Raw genomic sequence first — 16,549 nt, 5'->3', positions numbered from 1 at the left:
GCTGAGCTCTGCGGGGCGCCGCTCTGGTTACGTGCGTTAATGACCTCCTCACTGCGCTGGCTGACACAGCCCAGCAGCTGCCTGCAGCCGCTCGGCGACGCAGGGCTGACATTTGCAAACACTCGGATGCGCCAGGATCTCGGGAGCGGAGCCCTGGTGAATCACCCACCGCACTCCGCCGGGAGCACCAGGCTGGAGCAGGATGGATGAGAACAAACCCCTGAAGGTCCGGCTGACGTTCTCTGTGATCCTGGTGGGCGTCTCGCTCCTGTTTGCAGCCGTAGTGACTGACCACTGGGCCGTGCTGAGCCCCAAAGTGGAGGAATACAATGCCACCTGTGAAGCGGCTCATTTCGGGCTTTGGCGGCTCTGTACAAAGCGGATTTTTATGCAGGAGCAAGGTCCCAAAGAGAAGGGCTGCGGGCCCATAAGCCTGCCAGGAGGTAGGTGACCACCCAGCGATGCACGGGAGAAAGCCCCAGGCAGCCACACCAGGCTTTGCTTGGGAGGCTGCAGGACGTGGCAGAAGGAAGACGGGGTCCATGTCCCAGGGCACTTGGTTTGGCACGGGGCCGTTTTCATGTGGGGCTGCAAACACGCCTCGGTGCCACCCCTCTCGCTGTAGGTGTGCGCTGCGCTGCCTTGCATGGCTGTTCGTGACCGTATCTGAGCCTCCTGTGCAGCGACGAGAGTGGCGGGGAGAAGGGGAGGAGGATCGGACACGGTGGAAATCACAGAGGGTTATTGGGATGGTGGAAACCTCACATTAAACCCCAGGTTTTTCTAACCATCCACCTGCACCCAGGCAGGCTGACAGCAGCAGGCAAGGAAGAATATTTATGGATCCACCACACATAGCTGGATCTTTAGGGTTTCCAGATCCATACAGCTGTGGAGGAACAGCCTGCTCCCGGCGGGCACTAGGTTATCTCCCAGCTATTTCAGTAACAGCCATTTCTCAGGGCAGGGAGGAAGAGGGACCCACAACAAAGTGCTCTTCCAACTTATATTTAAAAAAAAAAAAAAAAAAAAGTCATAAACTGAATTTGAAGCAACTTCTCAGTGCCTTACCGAGCCTCCGAGCCTCTTGGTGGAGGCAGCGTGGTCCCACACACGTCCCCACCATGGGTCCCTCCAGTGCCAGCAATAGGGAGGGCAGCGGGGGAGTGGGCACGGCTGCTTTCCGGGAAGACCATTATATTTCCCTGGCCAAAGGAGCTCGTTAGGTTTTTGCTGATCACAGAGTCAGCAATACTCGCCCTGTACGCGCTAACGCACCCTCCCTGTGACAGAGCTACGCTGCTTTTTTAGAAGGCTCATAGGGTACTGGATGCTTTCCAGAACAGAAATAACAGGATTGCCGCCACGTTAGAGCCGCTGCTTGCAATGAAATATGTATGTTAAGACATATTTGAAAATTTCCTATGAAAAATCTTACTGCCTGGGCTTACTGCATGTTCCCTGTATTAATGCAGTTCTTTATCTCTTTGGCCAAATTACACGTTCCGAAGAGAGGAGCTGAATCCCAGCGGTCAGATCTGCCTCTAGCCCACTTTGGGAGTGTGACATCCGTATGCTCAGTGCCTCTCCCGACGGTACTTCTATGCCTAGAAACAGATTCCTCACAGCACACCTTTCCTTGCACGTGGAGGAAAACTCCCACAAAAGGAAAAACACCAGAAATCGGTGGATATACACCCAAATTGCACAACTGCGGGGTAAATATAAAACTCATAAATACCCAGCTGTCTGCAAAAAGCAGATTTGCGGGCAGGGCAGCGCGAAAGCAGCTTCTCTCTTTGACAGACACCAGCATGTGCTCGCACAGGCACTGAATCACATCCCAGTGCCGCCGTTCTGCTGGGCACAGCGAATAACTGGGGGAGGATGGGCCGCCCACCCACACCAGCGGTGGTTTTCCAGTTTTTCAAGATATTTGGGAATTTGGCTGATAGCCCGCGTCACAATCAGCATCCCAGGTTTCGAAATGTGCACCTGGGTTATAAGCAATACCTCGCTGCCTGTTTTCCTCAGGCAGGGAAGGCAGCACGGGGGGGGGGGGGGGGGGGGGGCAGGGGGAGCACAGCCCCCGGGGGGGGAGTACAGTTCCCATGGGATCAGCGCTGAGCGGTGCTGCGGCCGCGCAGGATTGATTTCACACTTCTGGGAAAGGGATGTCGGCAGGGCAACACCAGGGCTGTGAAACCTGCAGCAGCCGAGAAAAAACGTGAATGAACAAGCGTGCGGTAAAGAAGCAGATGCGGGAGGGCACTGGTTTTCCTGAAAATCATGAGACGTAACCAGACGTTACTGCCACTGCCGGGGCTGGGAAGGAAACATAAGAATTTATCATTGCATTAATAACCATTTACCAGTCACTCCCTGGGGAGGAAACGGATGGCATGATTAACATTATTTATTAGGCTTCGAGCTCAGCACGGTGCAAAATGGGGAGGATGACTTGGCTTGCTGTCCACAAAGCAGGGCTGTGATTTAGGCAGAGCTTTAAAATTTTACAGTGCTTTTCTGAGGATGTTGACAAATTGGAAAGGGCTCAGCATCCTGGTGTAAGAAATAAAACGCTGAGGGAGATGGCGGATAAAACCGAGCAAATTCAGATTAATACTGAAACATGTTTAATGGTGGTCAGTGGGCACTGGGGCAGTTTACTACTGGTCGTAAAGTGAGTTTGCCTTCGCTGCCGGTAACCCCAGCGCTGGCATCGCCCTACGGAGCAGGGCGTCGGCGCCCGCAGGCTGGGCGGCAGCAGGGATGCTCTGCAGCCCGTGTGCGCTGCCAGCAAGTTAAACAGGTCCTTGTGCATGCGGGAACCTGAGTTCGGGCAACCGGAGGGAAAAAGCGCTTGAGCAAATGGGTTATCAGCAGGTGTCCGTACAAGAGACTCACTCTGCAAGACTGATAGGAAATTAAACTGTCTGGAGATACAATCTCCAAACCCCAGTGTGAGTCAGAGACCTTCCCCGGGCGTGCTGGCCAGGTCAGAGCCCAAGGTCTGGCCCCCTCCACCACCCAGCCCCCACCTTATCACCTCCTCTAATCACAGCAGCCGGTCCTGTCTCCCCAACGTAACGCACGTGGAAACCTCACATTAAAACCCCGGGTTCTCTAACCGTCCCACCTGCCACAAAACCCCACGTGCTAGTGTCCAGCCCGTGTCCAGGAGCAAGGTGGGCTCCAGCCCCTTCCCAGCCTGCCGCTCCAGGGGGCACAGCTGCCACCTGAAACTCTGCGTGGCCCAAACATCTGGTGGCCTTGCTGCCCTTCCTTCCCCCGCGAGGTCCCCAGACCGCAGCCCCCCACGGCTCAGCTGCGGTTCTGTGGGATCGCACCTCTGCCCCGCGGCGCGAGCGGCTGGGAGCTCGGCTCTGCCCAAACAGCGGGGGGGTGAATTGGCCCCTCTGCCCCCCCAGGAGCGCTGGGTCTGGAGGGTTATCACACTGTGATAAACCACGTTACAGCCCTGAAGTTCATCCAAGCGTTAATGCCCACAGAGCCCCTGGACTGTTCCCATCAGCCCGCTGAGGTGACCTCGTGGCAGAGATAATGCAATTAGGGGTGGAGAGAAACAAAGATTGCCACAGTTTTCATCCATTATAAAAGCCATTTTAAATCCTATCCATTATGTAAATGTGGTGTGACACAAATGGGCTTTTCTCTTATTCATGATGGCACCAGAGAGGCCTTGAAGTGCCTCAGTTCTCTTGAATAACAGGGAGCCTTGCTGAAATAGATATTCCCAGCTCAGCAGAGCACCGAAGCATCTTTAAACTGAAAACAATATATCATTTCACCCAAACCAATCTAGTTATATTTTTCCACAATAAATGCATTTTCCAAAACCACCTCCTCTGGAGCCAGCCCATCTCTGCAATAACCCCCCTTGCTGTACCTTGGCAGAGCTCTGCTGTAAGCCACCAGACACAGAGGCAGCTCCTTGTCCTGCAGACAAGTCCGTCTCCGAAAGAAAGTTGTGTGTGCTCCCCCCGATGAGTTTCCATGGACCGGAGGGAGGACCAGGCTGGCTTGCATCACCTGCAAGGGACCCAAGGCTGCGCTGCGTCCCACGTCACGCCGTGTCTGGATGGCTTCACCTTGGGTTTTGTACAGCCAACACGCCCCAGGACTCCTTTGAGTTCAGGTTTTTCAGAGAATTAATTAAAAACCGAACCAAACAGTCGCGAAATAAAGTGTCCCAGTTTCACCCCATTTCCCTCCCCTTTAGCACAGGAGCCAAAAGCTCCCCAGACTGGGATCAGCAGACGTGGTGCTCAGCCTCAGCCACCCCTCGGTCGCCAGCAGAGGCGCACAGCCTCCGCTCTGGGGCTCAAAATTTGCAATTTCAGTCACAGAGGTCTGAGTTCAAGTATGTTTCCTCCAGTCATTTGCAAGGATAATAAAGAACAGGTCAGGAGATGGCAGAGCGGAAAATGAACCTAGTCTCTAGCAGGGAGAAGCTGAAGCCGAAATAAAAGTCAGCTTATAAAATTAAGTAGATAAGAGCATCTCGAAGGAATCTTCCACTAATGGGTGCAAAAACGCTGCTTTACAATTGCCTATCTCCTGGGAGAGAGAACATAAATCCTTCTCGAATCAGTAACTCTAACATCTGCCATTTACATGACAGAAAAAACCCACACGAACCAACAGGGAACATACAGTACACTGGTGTCTTCTTCCCACCAGAAATTAATGTAAATAACCAGCAAAGCGCAGTGCATGCCCCCAGGCAGAAACCACCCTGCATGGTCCTGCGCCGGGACTTGGCTCAGGCTTTATCCCGCGACCCAGAGCAGCCTGTCCCAGCCCGGGTGCTGGAGAGGACCACAAAGTCCTCGAGACTTTCTCCCAGCACCTCCTGGAAGCTGGTGTTAACTCTGGGTTTTACTGGGCAGGAGATGCTGGTCCCTTGCTGCAAGCAGTGCCTGTCTTCCATGCAATCCTGGCGTGATTTCCCAGTGGGATGGGAGTCCAGCCTGGGGTGCGGACGGGTGCTGGGGCAGGTGCTGAGCGTGTCGTCTCCAGCCCGGCTCAGCAGAATAGCGCAATCAGAGCTGGCGCTACTCAATGCGCCTCCGCGATTGCACCCTTCCAGCCAAATTCCTGGCGAGCAACTGTTCTCCCAGCTCCGCACCCCTTCAAACCTTCAATTAAATCAGTTATAAATAGCGAGAACACCCTCCATCCCCACCCTGCTGCTGCCAAAGCTTCGAGTCAGCAGGTCCTCACCAGACCCTTCCCCATCCTGCTGGGACGCTGAGGCTGAGCGCCTCCCATGCCCGCTGACAGCAGTGACATTGCTTCTCCGGCTGACTCGCACGAGGCCGAGCATGAAACAGCATCGTGGCCATCAAGAGACTCGGCTGCCAACTTCCCCCCTCCCAGTACGCCCCTGCCCCACAATCTTGACCCCTGCTCACTTAATAACCACTCCATAAACACCCCACGGCAGCGTGCTCACATTAGATCCAGGTAGAGTTTGATAAAGTTCCTGCTGTCTAACTCTGCTCTCTTACCCAATTAACTTCACAGGCTGCTCTGATGGGAGAGAAATTCCGTAAAGCCAGGCTGCGTGACAGCCCCTCTGCCCTTGACTCGCACGGCTTTCAGCAGCCTTCCCTTCCCCGGACAACAGTTTGTGGCTTCAGATAGCTTTTGGGTTTTTTTTACTGACCGCCAAAAAAAAGCCTTTCGTGTCCCTGTCGTAGCAGAACACCCTGTTCCCTGCTGCAGCCCCCCCGCTGGGACCCCCGTCAGGCGGTGGCATCCCCCACCCGCAGCAAATGCCCTGGGCTGCTCCCCTCTGGGCAGCGGGTGCCGTGAGCTGGAGCGGGGAAGAGCCGGGAGGGAGAAGGTGGATGGGGACACAGCACCCTCCCTTTTGGCAGCCCCAAGGGGTGGTGACCCCCCCGCGGCCGAGGGGCGACGGCATTGCGGGGCGGGTTGGCAGTGGCGGGGGGAGGGGAGCCGAGGTGCCAGCTCAGCAGGTCTCATCACCAGGACATACAGCTACACGGAGAGGCAGGAACATGTGATGGCCAAAGACAGAATGAGAAAAAATTATCCGTAATTCATATTTTAAACGGATGAGCAATCAGTGCACAAAGCTCTCGGAGGGAGCAGCCCCCGAAAGGTATCAGAGGGGGCTTCAGTGTGTCCGTGCTGGAGCTGGTGGCCTGGCCTGTGTGTGCCACTCATCTGCCCTCAGATAAAACAGATCCGACTCCAATTTTCCAGTATCACCAAGGGTAGGGAGCCTTAAAAACACTGCAAGGCTGATACATCAATAAAAAAACAAATTCAGTTTTCCTACATTTTACCAGAGGCTTCCAAGCGCACGTAATCCAATCTCCTTTTGGCTTTCAGAACACAACTGCTCCTACTTCAAGCACTTCACTCCCGGACAGAGCTCGGAGATATTTGAAGTCACCACCCAGAAAGGTAAGAACGATCCCAAAAAACTATTTTCCTAATAGTGTTTGAATGGAGGTGTGCACAAGATTTAAGGGGTCCCCAAAATGGGGGTTCGACCCTGCTTCCCCTGAAAGCAGGAGAGGAATTTCTATCAGATACCATCAGCTGGGAAAAATGTGAAAAAGGCTCAGAATGAGGTCAAGTGCCAGCTTCCCGGGAAGGATAATTTTTATATACGATCACACTTGTAAGTGTGATTTTACTTAAAGCTGTCCTGCAAATATATAACAACATCAATACACATGAAAAGTGCAAAAAGTCTTTTCAGCATCAAAATGACTTTACAATGCTGGCACCGCCTGCAACACGCAGAGCCTCTGCCATCAAAGGAAGAAAGCATTAATAAAATCTAAAGGAATATATTATATACATCATACTCCAATCAGAGTCTTGACCCTGAAAAATACAGAGACTCTGTGGAGACCAGTAGGAATTTTATGCTTCGTATGGATTTTATACGAAAGCCATGTAAAAACCCGAGCGACCAGTGGAAGGAAGGACAGAGACCCACGGAGGCACGCACAGCCGGCGTTACAGACAAAATTTCACACTTCTGTTAAGTCCCTGATAAAACCAAATACTCCGAGGGTCATCTAACGTGCTCCTCTCCCGTCCAGCAGGTAAAGACAAATTTTTTTCTCGTTTGCCACACAACAGATTTGACCGTGGAGGAAATCGGTCGATGATTGCATTACACATCCTAAACAATCTGCTTTGCTTTCCGTGGAAATGACGATGGTGGAAAACTGTTTTCTAAAAGAAGCAGGTTCCTAAGATGGGAAAAACTGGGAATTTTATGTGGCTAGAGGAGCATACCTCTGAGCTACCTGCTTTTGCTCATTTACACACCGCCAGATCCAGCCATCTGATCTTAAAAATGCACCCAATGCCTTCTTAGAAATTTCAGGGAAAAAAAGTCAGGAAGAACTTCTTTTCTTCGAAGCAAAAGAAAAAGCTTAAGCCCCAGCCAAAGATTTCACATCGAAACAAACTCTTTTAGGCAGTTCCCGCACATAGTAAAGAGAAACATTAAGGAAATTATAATAAAACCGTGGTATGAAAAGCAGTGAGAACAAAGAGCGATCTGCTGTTCCCTTCCACAGAAATAGCTACAGTTTGATGGGAACTAATTAGGAACAGGCAAAAAAATTCATCATGATTTTGCCTGGGAGATATTTTTTTTTAATGGCTTGAAAGGCAAATATCATCAGGCACTGTGATGTTCACACATGGCTACATGTGTTAAATATTAAACTCATCTGAAAATGCATGGAATATGTAAATGAAGTCCTGAATTATTCAATTAGCAATTCTTCCCCCCCCCCATTCAGGCACCGGTGTATGCTTCAGCTGGGCAAACTGTCCGGCGCACATCTTAGGGAAAACCAGCTTGTTTTACGGAGGGTTTAATCGTGTGCCCTGAAGCAGCTGGGTTTTCACAGAGCTGGAAATCATTGTCTTAAAGGAGGGGGGAGAAAAAAAACCAACCACCAAGTGCTGTGCAAACACCTCACCTCTGGCCTCCTGCCTGCTTTGCCGGCCGGGATTTGGAGCCCCACGGAGCACCCAGCTGTCTGTCCACATCGGCACCACGCGCGGGGGCCGTGTCCAGGCTCTGCAATACAGGCAGGGGATAAAAATAGCATCAAGCTGTCTATTTACTCTGGGCGATGGGAGACACGAGAGTGGAGCCCAGTAAGGCTTCAGCGATAGCAATGGTGTAGCACAGCTAAAGCGACCCCAGCCCGGAGCATCACTGAACCAGTGCAGGTGCCGTTTGCTCCTTCCGTGAGTGTTCAGAGCACCTCCCCCTCCTGCTCTGTGTTCATGCCCTTCAGCTTCAACAAGACACACGGCCAATATCTGCCCCTGCGTTTACTGGAGGGAAATAGCCAGTTTGCCAGAGCCACCCCTCCACAGCAGCAGGACTGGACGTATTCCTCGGAGTGACCTTCTGCAAAGTCACCACCGCTGACGGGAGCGTGCTCCGGATCCGCATGCACTTGCAATTTGTGGTGTTTGTTTTGCTTTGGCAGAATACAGCATTTCAGCTGCAGCCATTGCCATCTTCAGCGTTGGCTTTGCGATCATCGGGACAATCTGCGTCCTCTTATCCTTCAGGAAGAAGAGGGACTACCTGCTGAAGCCAGCGTCCATGTTCTACACCTTCGCAGGTAGGAGGCTGGGGGCTCACGTCCTTGCGCTCCTTCCTAGGACAACATAGAGAAATATAGATCCTGGGGGGGAGGGGGCATGGAGATGCTTCTAAAAAAGCCCTGAATGTGGCATTTTCTCCCTCGCCACAGTCACACCACTAGCCCTTACGTGGTGCTCTAGCTGAAGAGCTCTGAAGATGTCCTGCTCAGCAAGCATCACCCTCCAGCTTGTCCGTATCTTCTCCAACTACCTTTAAAAGGGGCATTTCTAGTGGATTCAGGGCCAGCCCCACTCTAACCCAGGGTTATACATTATTCTCTCTCATTTATTAAGACTTAAACCAAAGGAACAGCTGACCCAGGCCCGAAACACACAGTTGTCCCCCAAGCCCACGAAGGCTGCATTTGCACCTGAGCCAGCACCACCCACCGCGCTGGCTGAGACAGGGGTGCCAACTGTCACCTCCATGCAAACCTCACCCTTTGGAAAAGCTGCCTAGGGATGCAATTATTCCTCCACCACTCGAGTTTCCCATCCAAACCGGCCTAAAAGATCACGCTCAGCTGCTCGGAGCAGTTGCCAGCGTTGGTCCTTCCAACGCTGGAGCAGGTGACTCACCTGGGAATCACTGCAGCTCCTGCATGCAAAAAGACAGCTGAGGTGGGTAATTAAAGATGAACAACTGACAGTCGGTTATTCAGCCCACTGCTCCAATCTTCCTTCAGGTCTCTGCATCATCATCTCGGTCGAAGTCATGAGGCAATCCGTGAAGAGGATGATCGACAGCGAGGAGACAGTCTGGATCGAGTACAGTTACTCCTGGTCCTTCGCCTGTGCCTGCGCCTCCTTCGTCCTGCTCTTCATCTGCGGCATAGCCCTCCTCCTGATCGCGCTGCCTCGCTTCCCCCAGAACCCCTGGGAGACGTGCATGGATGCAGAACCCGAGCACTGATGTTCCCAGCACCCAGGAAAAAAAACAGAAAGTGTTCTGAAAAGATTTGCCTTTTTTAAAATGTCTGGGTCTCACTGTACAACGTGCCTTCAATTACCTAAGTCAATACTGAACCAAGGCATGTTCAATTGTAATTATTGCTTTGTTTCTTTTTGTTTCTTTTTTTTTTCCGCCTTTTTTTTTTTTTTATTTTTTTTTTAAGAAATCAGAAAGAGCATTCAGCACCAGTGTGGTCGTGGGTAAGTGGCCCTGCTCAGTGCCAGTTTGGGGATGCCTCGTGCTGATGCATTTAGGGGGGAAAAAATAATATCTGTGTGTGAGACAGCTCATGCCAGAGAGGAGGCAGCTTTCTTAGGGAGGAGACGTTTGGGGTAGCGGTGCAGATCCATGAGGGATGCTGGGCTTTTACACCTCACCTGGTCAGAGAGAGCCAGCAAGAAATTCCAGCTCCATTTCCTCATCTGTGCTGTAATCCTTCCTAAGAAGGGCTGGCTTACCACTCTGAAATAAGTTGGAGATCCTTATGCAATTCCATTAAAGTGTTAAAATTTGGGGGGGAAACCCCGAAACAAAACTGCCTAGCATTCAGATGAATATTTCTCCTACAAATTTACACGCTTCAGTTCCATTCTTTTGAATTAAGCACAAAACCCCCGTAAGATAGAGTTTCCATTCTGCTTAAACTTTGATGGCAAAGCCAGGTACTGAACATTGAGAGTGAAATTTTCCTTTAATAAAAAGCATAATCTTCTAGTAGCACGATCTTCTGGGAAATATTTTGATGGAGCAATCAGCTGGCCCATCAAGTCCTGCTAGATCCAGACTGACAGTGTCATTCTGGGTGGTGTTTACGGTACCAAGTTCTTGTTTGTTCCTTGTGAACGGGCTTTTTAGGAATACTGCGATTTGCCCAGTGCGTACATGTATCAAACCACACTTGAGGAAAAATTCTTCCAGGTGCCTGCCGAGAAGGAAAGGACTTCGCCTGAAACACCTGGGGGAGTCAGCGCTGGAAACACGACGAGTGTGCCTTGCTGTTGATGCACACCCGAGGCGTTCTGATGGGGGATGCTGGCGAGGCTGGTTGTGTTGCAGAGCCCTGGCACTGCTCTGCTGCGAACGCCCGCAGCACCGGGGGGCACTGGGGGTCCCACAGCCCCTCTGGCCCAGCCCTCTGCACCATCACAGCCCCCCAGCACCATCAGCAGAGTGGCAGCGCGAACAGAAGCCTTTTGTGGAGTCGCATGGATGTTTTTCCAGCTCTTTGAAGTCGAAAAGCGCTACAAATAACACATATATTACAAAGTTGGGGGATGAAGCGTTCATTGGTGCTCAGATCTGAGCAGGAGCTGGGAAGCTCTGCCTGTCTCCCATCACGAGAGACACCTGCAAGCCTTCAAGTTGTCACTGAACCACGGTGAAACGCTAAATGGTTTTGAAATCTTATTTTTGGGTACAGAGCTGACATGCTTAATTTGCATTTTCATTGTTCAGGAAAACAGAGGCTAGTTTCTAGGGAGATCCTTCATGTGCAACAACAGCAAGGGAGGCCACTGGCATGACCCCTGCGGTGCCTGACCCCAGGCTGGGATACCCAAGCCCACGGAACGCAGCTGAACCTAAGCAAAGCAGCTGGTGGGCATTCCCAGCTCAGCCACCGCCATCAAAACAGCCTCACCTGGGGCAGGCAAGGGGCTGAGACAACCCAGGTTTGGGGAGGGGGGTCTAGGGTCACCACCCTGTGGGGACCAGCAGCATGTGCTGCACCCCTGGGAAGCCCCTTCCTCAAGCACCGTCCCTCTTGCAACGCTTCCTCTGGGACAAAGCAGCTTCCAGGTGACTTCTTATTCCGACGGGCCAAGTTGCTGCCCAGCCAAGGAGCCGCTGACTCCCTTTTGTGACACTCAAGAGCAAGACTTCGTATTTCAGATACGTCCTGAAAGGTCTCACCCACATCACGCACGCTCCAGCTTGTGTCAGGGCTGAACCACTTTGTCCAAGCTCCAGTGAGAGCCATGGAAAGATTCCCAGTACGTGCCGGGCTCCGGCTGGGATCCAGAGGTTTCACAGCCTCTCTGGGCTCAGTTTACTCCTTACTCCCACGGCAGAGAAAACAGCTGGCAGCAGTGAGACCCCGCACCCACCACCAGCACCTCAGGCAGCGGAGCTGGGCGCCTCCGAAAGCTCTTGAACTCACCGAGCGTCATCCTCTGCCTGCTCCAGGCTGAGGCTTTTTGACCATCCACCACCTCGTGTGGTCCCTGCAAGACTAAGAGGCATGCAGATGACTTCATTTTCTTTTTCCAGATCCTAAGAAATGCTGATGAGGGACCCATCTATTAAATTGGTCATTGGTATTCACAGTGGGAAAGGCACTGCTCCTGCGGCAGGTCTGCTCTGCTGTATCTAAATCTCTTTGCCAGGGAGCCGATAATGCGTTTTGAGAGCGTTAATAGAAGCGATTGGCCTTCACAAAAGGAAAAAGAAGAATGTAATTTAGAGGGGGGAGGGGGAGGAAGATGTAACCAGGTTTTTTTCATTCTCTCAGCTGAGCAACTAGCAGGGAATGGCCACCAAAACTTCAGGAATGTACATGAAAATGTGAAAGAAACGTCCTCACTGGCAGGGAGGCAGCGGAGAGGAACGAGGAGGGGAACCCGGACAGGAGCACACGTGGGGCTGCGACACGGCCAAGGAACGGAGTGGGAAATGTGCCGGAGAGAGGAAGAGGCAAAATCATTCACAGAACAACTCGCTTCCACCAGCCGCCATGAAATCCTGAGCGTCAGTCCTGCCGCCACCAGACCCATGGACACCTTCGGTCGCGGGTCCCCTGGGCACGTGCCATCTGCCACCGCTGCTGCCCGTCCCCTCCTCGGGGCATCACCGAGCTGCCCTGAGGCATCACACGACACAGCACTGCGATTTCAGTAGAGCACTGCAAAGCCCAAGCGTTAGACCACAGAGTAAATGCAACAGTTTGGTTGGGATTTTTTTTTTGTTTGTTTGTTTACGTAAGATTTGCTCTTAGGCACGAGGCGCAGAGAGAGAATCTGCTTCCCTTATTTTTAAATGCTGTGTTGTGTGAATTTAATGTGCGGAAAAGGTGCCAGACTAACAACCCTGAAGAACCAAACTGCCTGTTCAGCAAGCAGCTAGCTGAGCTGCCACTGCAGGTTCATCTGCCAAGCGGCACCACAGCAGCCCCAGCCGGGCAGGGGGCCGGGGGCTTGTCCCCAGCACACGGGGGAGCACGGAGGGGTGCACACAGCCAGGGGTTCCCTCAGAAATCTTGGTACAAACCCCGCTTTTCCCCTAGTCCGTGCCTGAAAAGGGCCAGAGCATCCGCATGATGCTCGGGTGTCCTCCCACCCTGGCACCCCGCGCACGGAGGCACAGGTATACTTACTTATTTACTTCTTTTTTCCACTGATCCATTTCCATCCTTGTGGTGACACCGATCTGTCACATCCTTGCGGCCATCACATCTTTTTTCCTCTCCTTACTTCCGCAGCTATGGAAATGATTTCTAGGAAGTCCCAAAGATCTGAGAATCTCCCCCTTCTGCAACGAGATCCTTGGCCCCGCTGCAGAGGGCACCTTCTCCTCCGGGCTTCACCGCCCCTGAGGAACCCACCCGGCACGGGGCCACCGACGCCAAAGAGATGGCTGTTGGCAGCGCGACCTCCTGCCAGCCCCAGGCAGGGCCCTGGGGATTAACCCCGAGCCCTTGGGCTCCGTCCAGGGCGCTGCCATCGGGCATTTGCACACCAGGAACCCCACCAACGTGCACAAACCGTTTGAGAGTAAATCTGAGCGTAAACTTCATGTAACATAAACTTCCACTTTCCATGGTGGGAGAATGCCCCTCGGAATGACCTAAGTACTTCTAGGCTTCTATGACCTAAGTACTGGGAGTATTAGGCTGCTCTATACACACCATACAACCTGTTGTAAATGCATCCACTTCAATTATTTGCCCTTTAGCACCAAGGGGCAAGAGAAGAGCATCACGTCTCTGTTTTGACCGAAACAGCGGATGAGATTGCTCTTGGATCGATGTTCTGGCTCTGGCGAAGCTACTGAACATAAATTCAAGCCATACAGACATCCTATATGCACACCCTGCATCTAGGCAGGCTGAGCCGAAGCGGAGAGAAGGGAACCGGCTCGGCTCTCTGCCCTACTTTCTTTTTAGCAGAACCATAGCACGTGCCGGTTTGGCATGGCTGCACCCAGGGCCCACCGTCACCGGGCTCACCACGAGCACCGCGACGGCGTTACAGCTGCTCTCTGCCCTGCAGCAGGGAAGGGCAAATGTCCATCTTTGTCGTCAGTCCATTTTCTTACGTAAAACAGACCAACAGCATCTTCTATAATGGTAAGTCAGATCACAAAGCGTTTTCTGTCATTTATCAGAAGCATCTATTAATGAGGTAAAAACTCTTGAACGTTTCTTACCTAAAGCTCAAGTGGCCAAAAAAACCCCACCCCAAAGTGGCATTGCCAAGGCATTTGCTTTAAATCCTTTTACTTTTCTTGAATGAAAGAAAACAAAAATTTAGAATTATTCAATCCTTGCTCCCTGGCACAACTAATACAAAGATCCTGGCACAAGCATTGCTGTACCAACAGAAACAGCCCATCTTTCATACCAAGGAACATGATGTGCAAATTTTTCTAGGCACCATCGATCATCCCCATCCATCTTGACAAGTTAATTGTCTGCAGTTTTTTCTAGGAAAACCACAAAATTAAAAAACTAACAAAACAAATGAAATGTGCTTAACAATGATATGGGCAGAGCAGGAAGCGTCATGGGCTCGATGCTCTGGAAACGTGCAGATCCCGATACGCCCGAGTTCCTTCTAAAAAGAATATTTAGAGTGGTCAAACACACTGTTCTTGGTGCTACTTATAGCAGAGATGCCACATACCTAGCAGGATTGCTTACGGAGCATGATCTCTACAAAAGAACCTGCCGAACCGGACAAATCTGGGAACAAAACATTAATTAATCAAAGTAAGGAACAGTACTTGTAGGGTTTGTAAAGCCAACGGCAGTGTTCACGTACAGCTACGGACCAGTGGTGCCACAGCCCGTGCGATTAAGTAAACCAGTACCAACTACAGTAGATGACAACTTCCACGACAACATCTGGACGCGAGGGCTTCGGCTCTAACCAGCCAGCTTCTGCGCGTAGCAGCTCGATATCGGTTGCACGTGGGACACCGCAGGCTGCCGCGCGAGGAGCTGCTCGGCACCGCAGAGGGTGAAGCTTCAGGCAAGACCGAGCGGAGGGGGAATCGCCCCCAGGACACGCTCCTGGTCCGGAGGAGCTCGACGCTGTGGGCAGACCCCAGAACACAGCCCCAGGGGGATCCACGGCACGTAAGCGTCCTACGGGGGAGGGAGACCGGCACACACAGAGGAGCCCACGGCAGCGGGAGCAGCAATGGCACGTGAGAGGGAGGCAGCGGGAACGCCCTGCCCCACACCCTGGCTGCCCCACAGCTTTTCCAAAAGAGGCTGTTTCCAAAATTCAGTCTTCGAATACACACAGCAAAATCTACCAGCTGCATTCACTCAGTAGCTTTTTAAAGGGCAGATGCTCTATTTTGAAATGCAAAAAAAAGTTTAATTTTTTTCAGGTCTAAATAATTTTCCAAGAATCTTTCCAGCTGGAAAGGCAGGAGCAAACCGGGCACGCTATGGACACGCACATTCATACCCCACATCAGAACAAAGTCTACCCAGGACACATACTGTACCATCAAAAGGTGTGAGCATTATTTCAAAATCCCTCTCCAAGTTACCCCTGTGCTCAGGGGAGAGCATCGCCCCCCACGCATCCCCCCCCGTTTCTTTCTCTGACTTAGCAAGGCCAAGTTTAAAGCTTGCAGTTTCCAAAAACTTCAGTCTTCAAATACACACAGCAAAATCTACCAGTCGCATTCACTCAGTAGCTTTTTAAAGGGCAGATGCTCTATTTGAAATGCAAAAAAAAAAGTTTAATTTTTTTCAAGTCTAAATAATTTTCTAAGAATCTTTCTCTCAACTCCTTATTAGTTCTTCTCACCGCAGTGACAACCTCCTGTGAGACACCTGGATTTTTCTCGTGAAAAACTGGAATTTGAGAAAATAAACCCAGAACTTATTCTTGATATTAAATACAAGCTTTCTAAATTTAGATCTGGATGGCCTTGCCATTTTAAGTTTTCCAAAGACAACGACGGGGGTTTATTCCTGGACAAGGAGCATGGCATTTGGCACTAACTGTACTTCTAAGCATAAAAAAGTCAAGGAGCCGCATACCGAGTCGGTATGCCCCAGCCACCACCCACTTCCTCCACGTTGAGACAATTTACACAAACCGAACTTGTAATTTTGAATTTTCGCTGTTAACTGCAACAGGTCTGTATTTTCGGTGCAGCCTGAGCCAGTGACCACTGCAGCCATCTGTAAGGCTTGATTTGACTTTAGTAAGAGTTCTATTAAAGCTGTAGAAGAGTTTACAATGCAGTTTTAGGGTTTTTTTTGTAAAACAGCTATGTCTTCAATAAACATTGGATGATTTGCTCCAAAGGATCCCGCTCAGGGTTACATACATGACACATAAAGGCCAGGCAAGACATTCCAAAATACATAGTCTTTTGGAAAAAAACTAGCTCTAAGAAATGCAACTGAAGCACGCTAAACATTTCCAAAGCCAAGAGCCAGAAGATCTCTACCATACCATCCTCAAACTCCTAGGTGAGGGCACTTATGAAAATTCAGAACCCAAACCAGCAGGGATTTTCATAAAGTTATAGAACTGAAATTGTAATTCAGAGAGAAAATTCTCTTTCACCCATACTACTTTCAGTGCAAATAAAATGCCAGGGTAAAACAGAATAAAACGTGGCGAGATGCAACCATCTCCCCCTTAACTGATCGACAGATAGCAG

General features: G+C 51.2%; 1 protein-coding gene across 1 annotated transcript; it reads left to right on the top strand.

The window, feature by feature from the left end:
- Window positions 1–10,312, top strand: CACNG1 (calcium voltage-gated channel auxiliary subunit gamma 1). Its single transcript, XM_040587896.1, has 4 exons — window positions 1–443; window positions 6,385–6,459; window positions 8,529–8,666; window positions 9,375–10,312. Exons 1-4 carry the CDS (start codon window positions 203–205, stop codon window positions 9,599–9,601), a joined length of 681 nt encoding a protein of 226 aa, XP_040443830.1. The 5' UTR covers window positions 1–202; the 3' UTR covers window positions 9,602–10,312.
- The last annotated feature ends 6,237 nt before the right edge of the window (window positions 10,313–16,549 follow it).

The sequence above is a fragment of the Falco naumanni genome, chromosome 1 (genome assembly GCF_017639655.2).
Source record: "Falco naumanni isolate bFalNau1 chromosome 1, bFalNau1.pat, whole genome shotgun sequence".
NCBI lineage: Eukaryota > Metazoa > Chordata > Aves > Falconiformes > Falconidae > Falco > Falco naumanni.
This window is presented reverse-complemented; position numbering and strand designations above follow the sequence as displayed.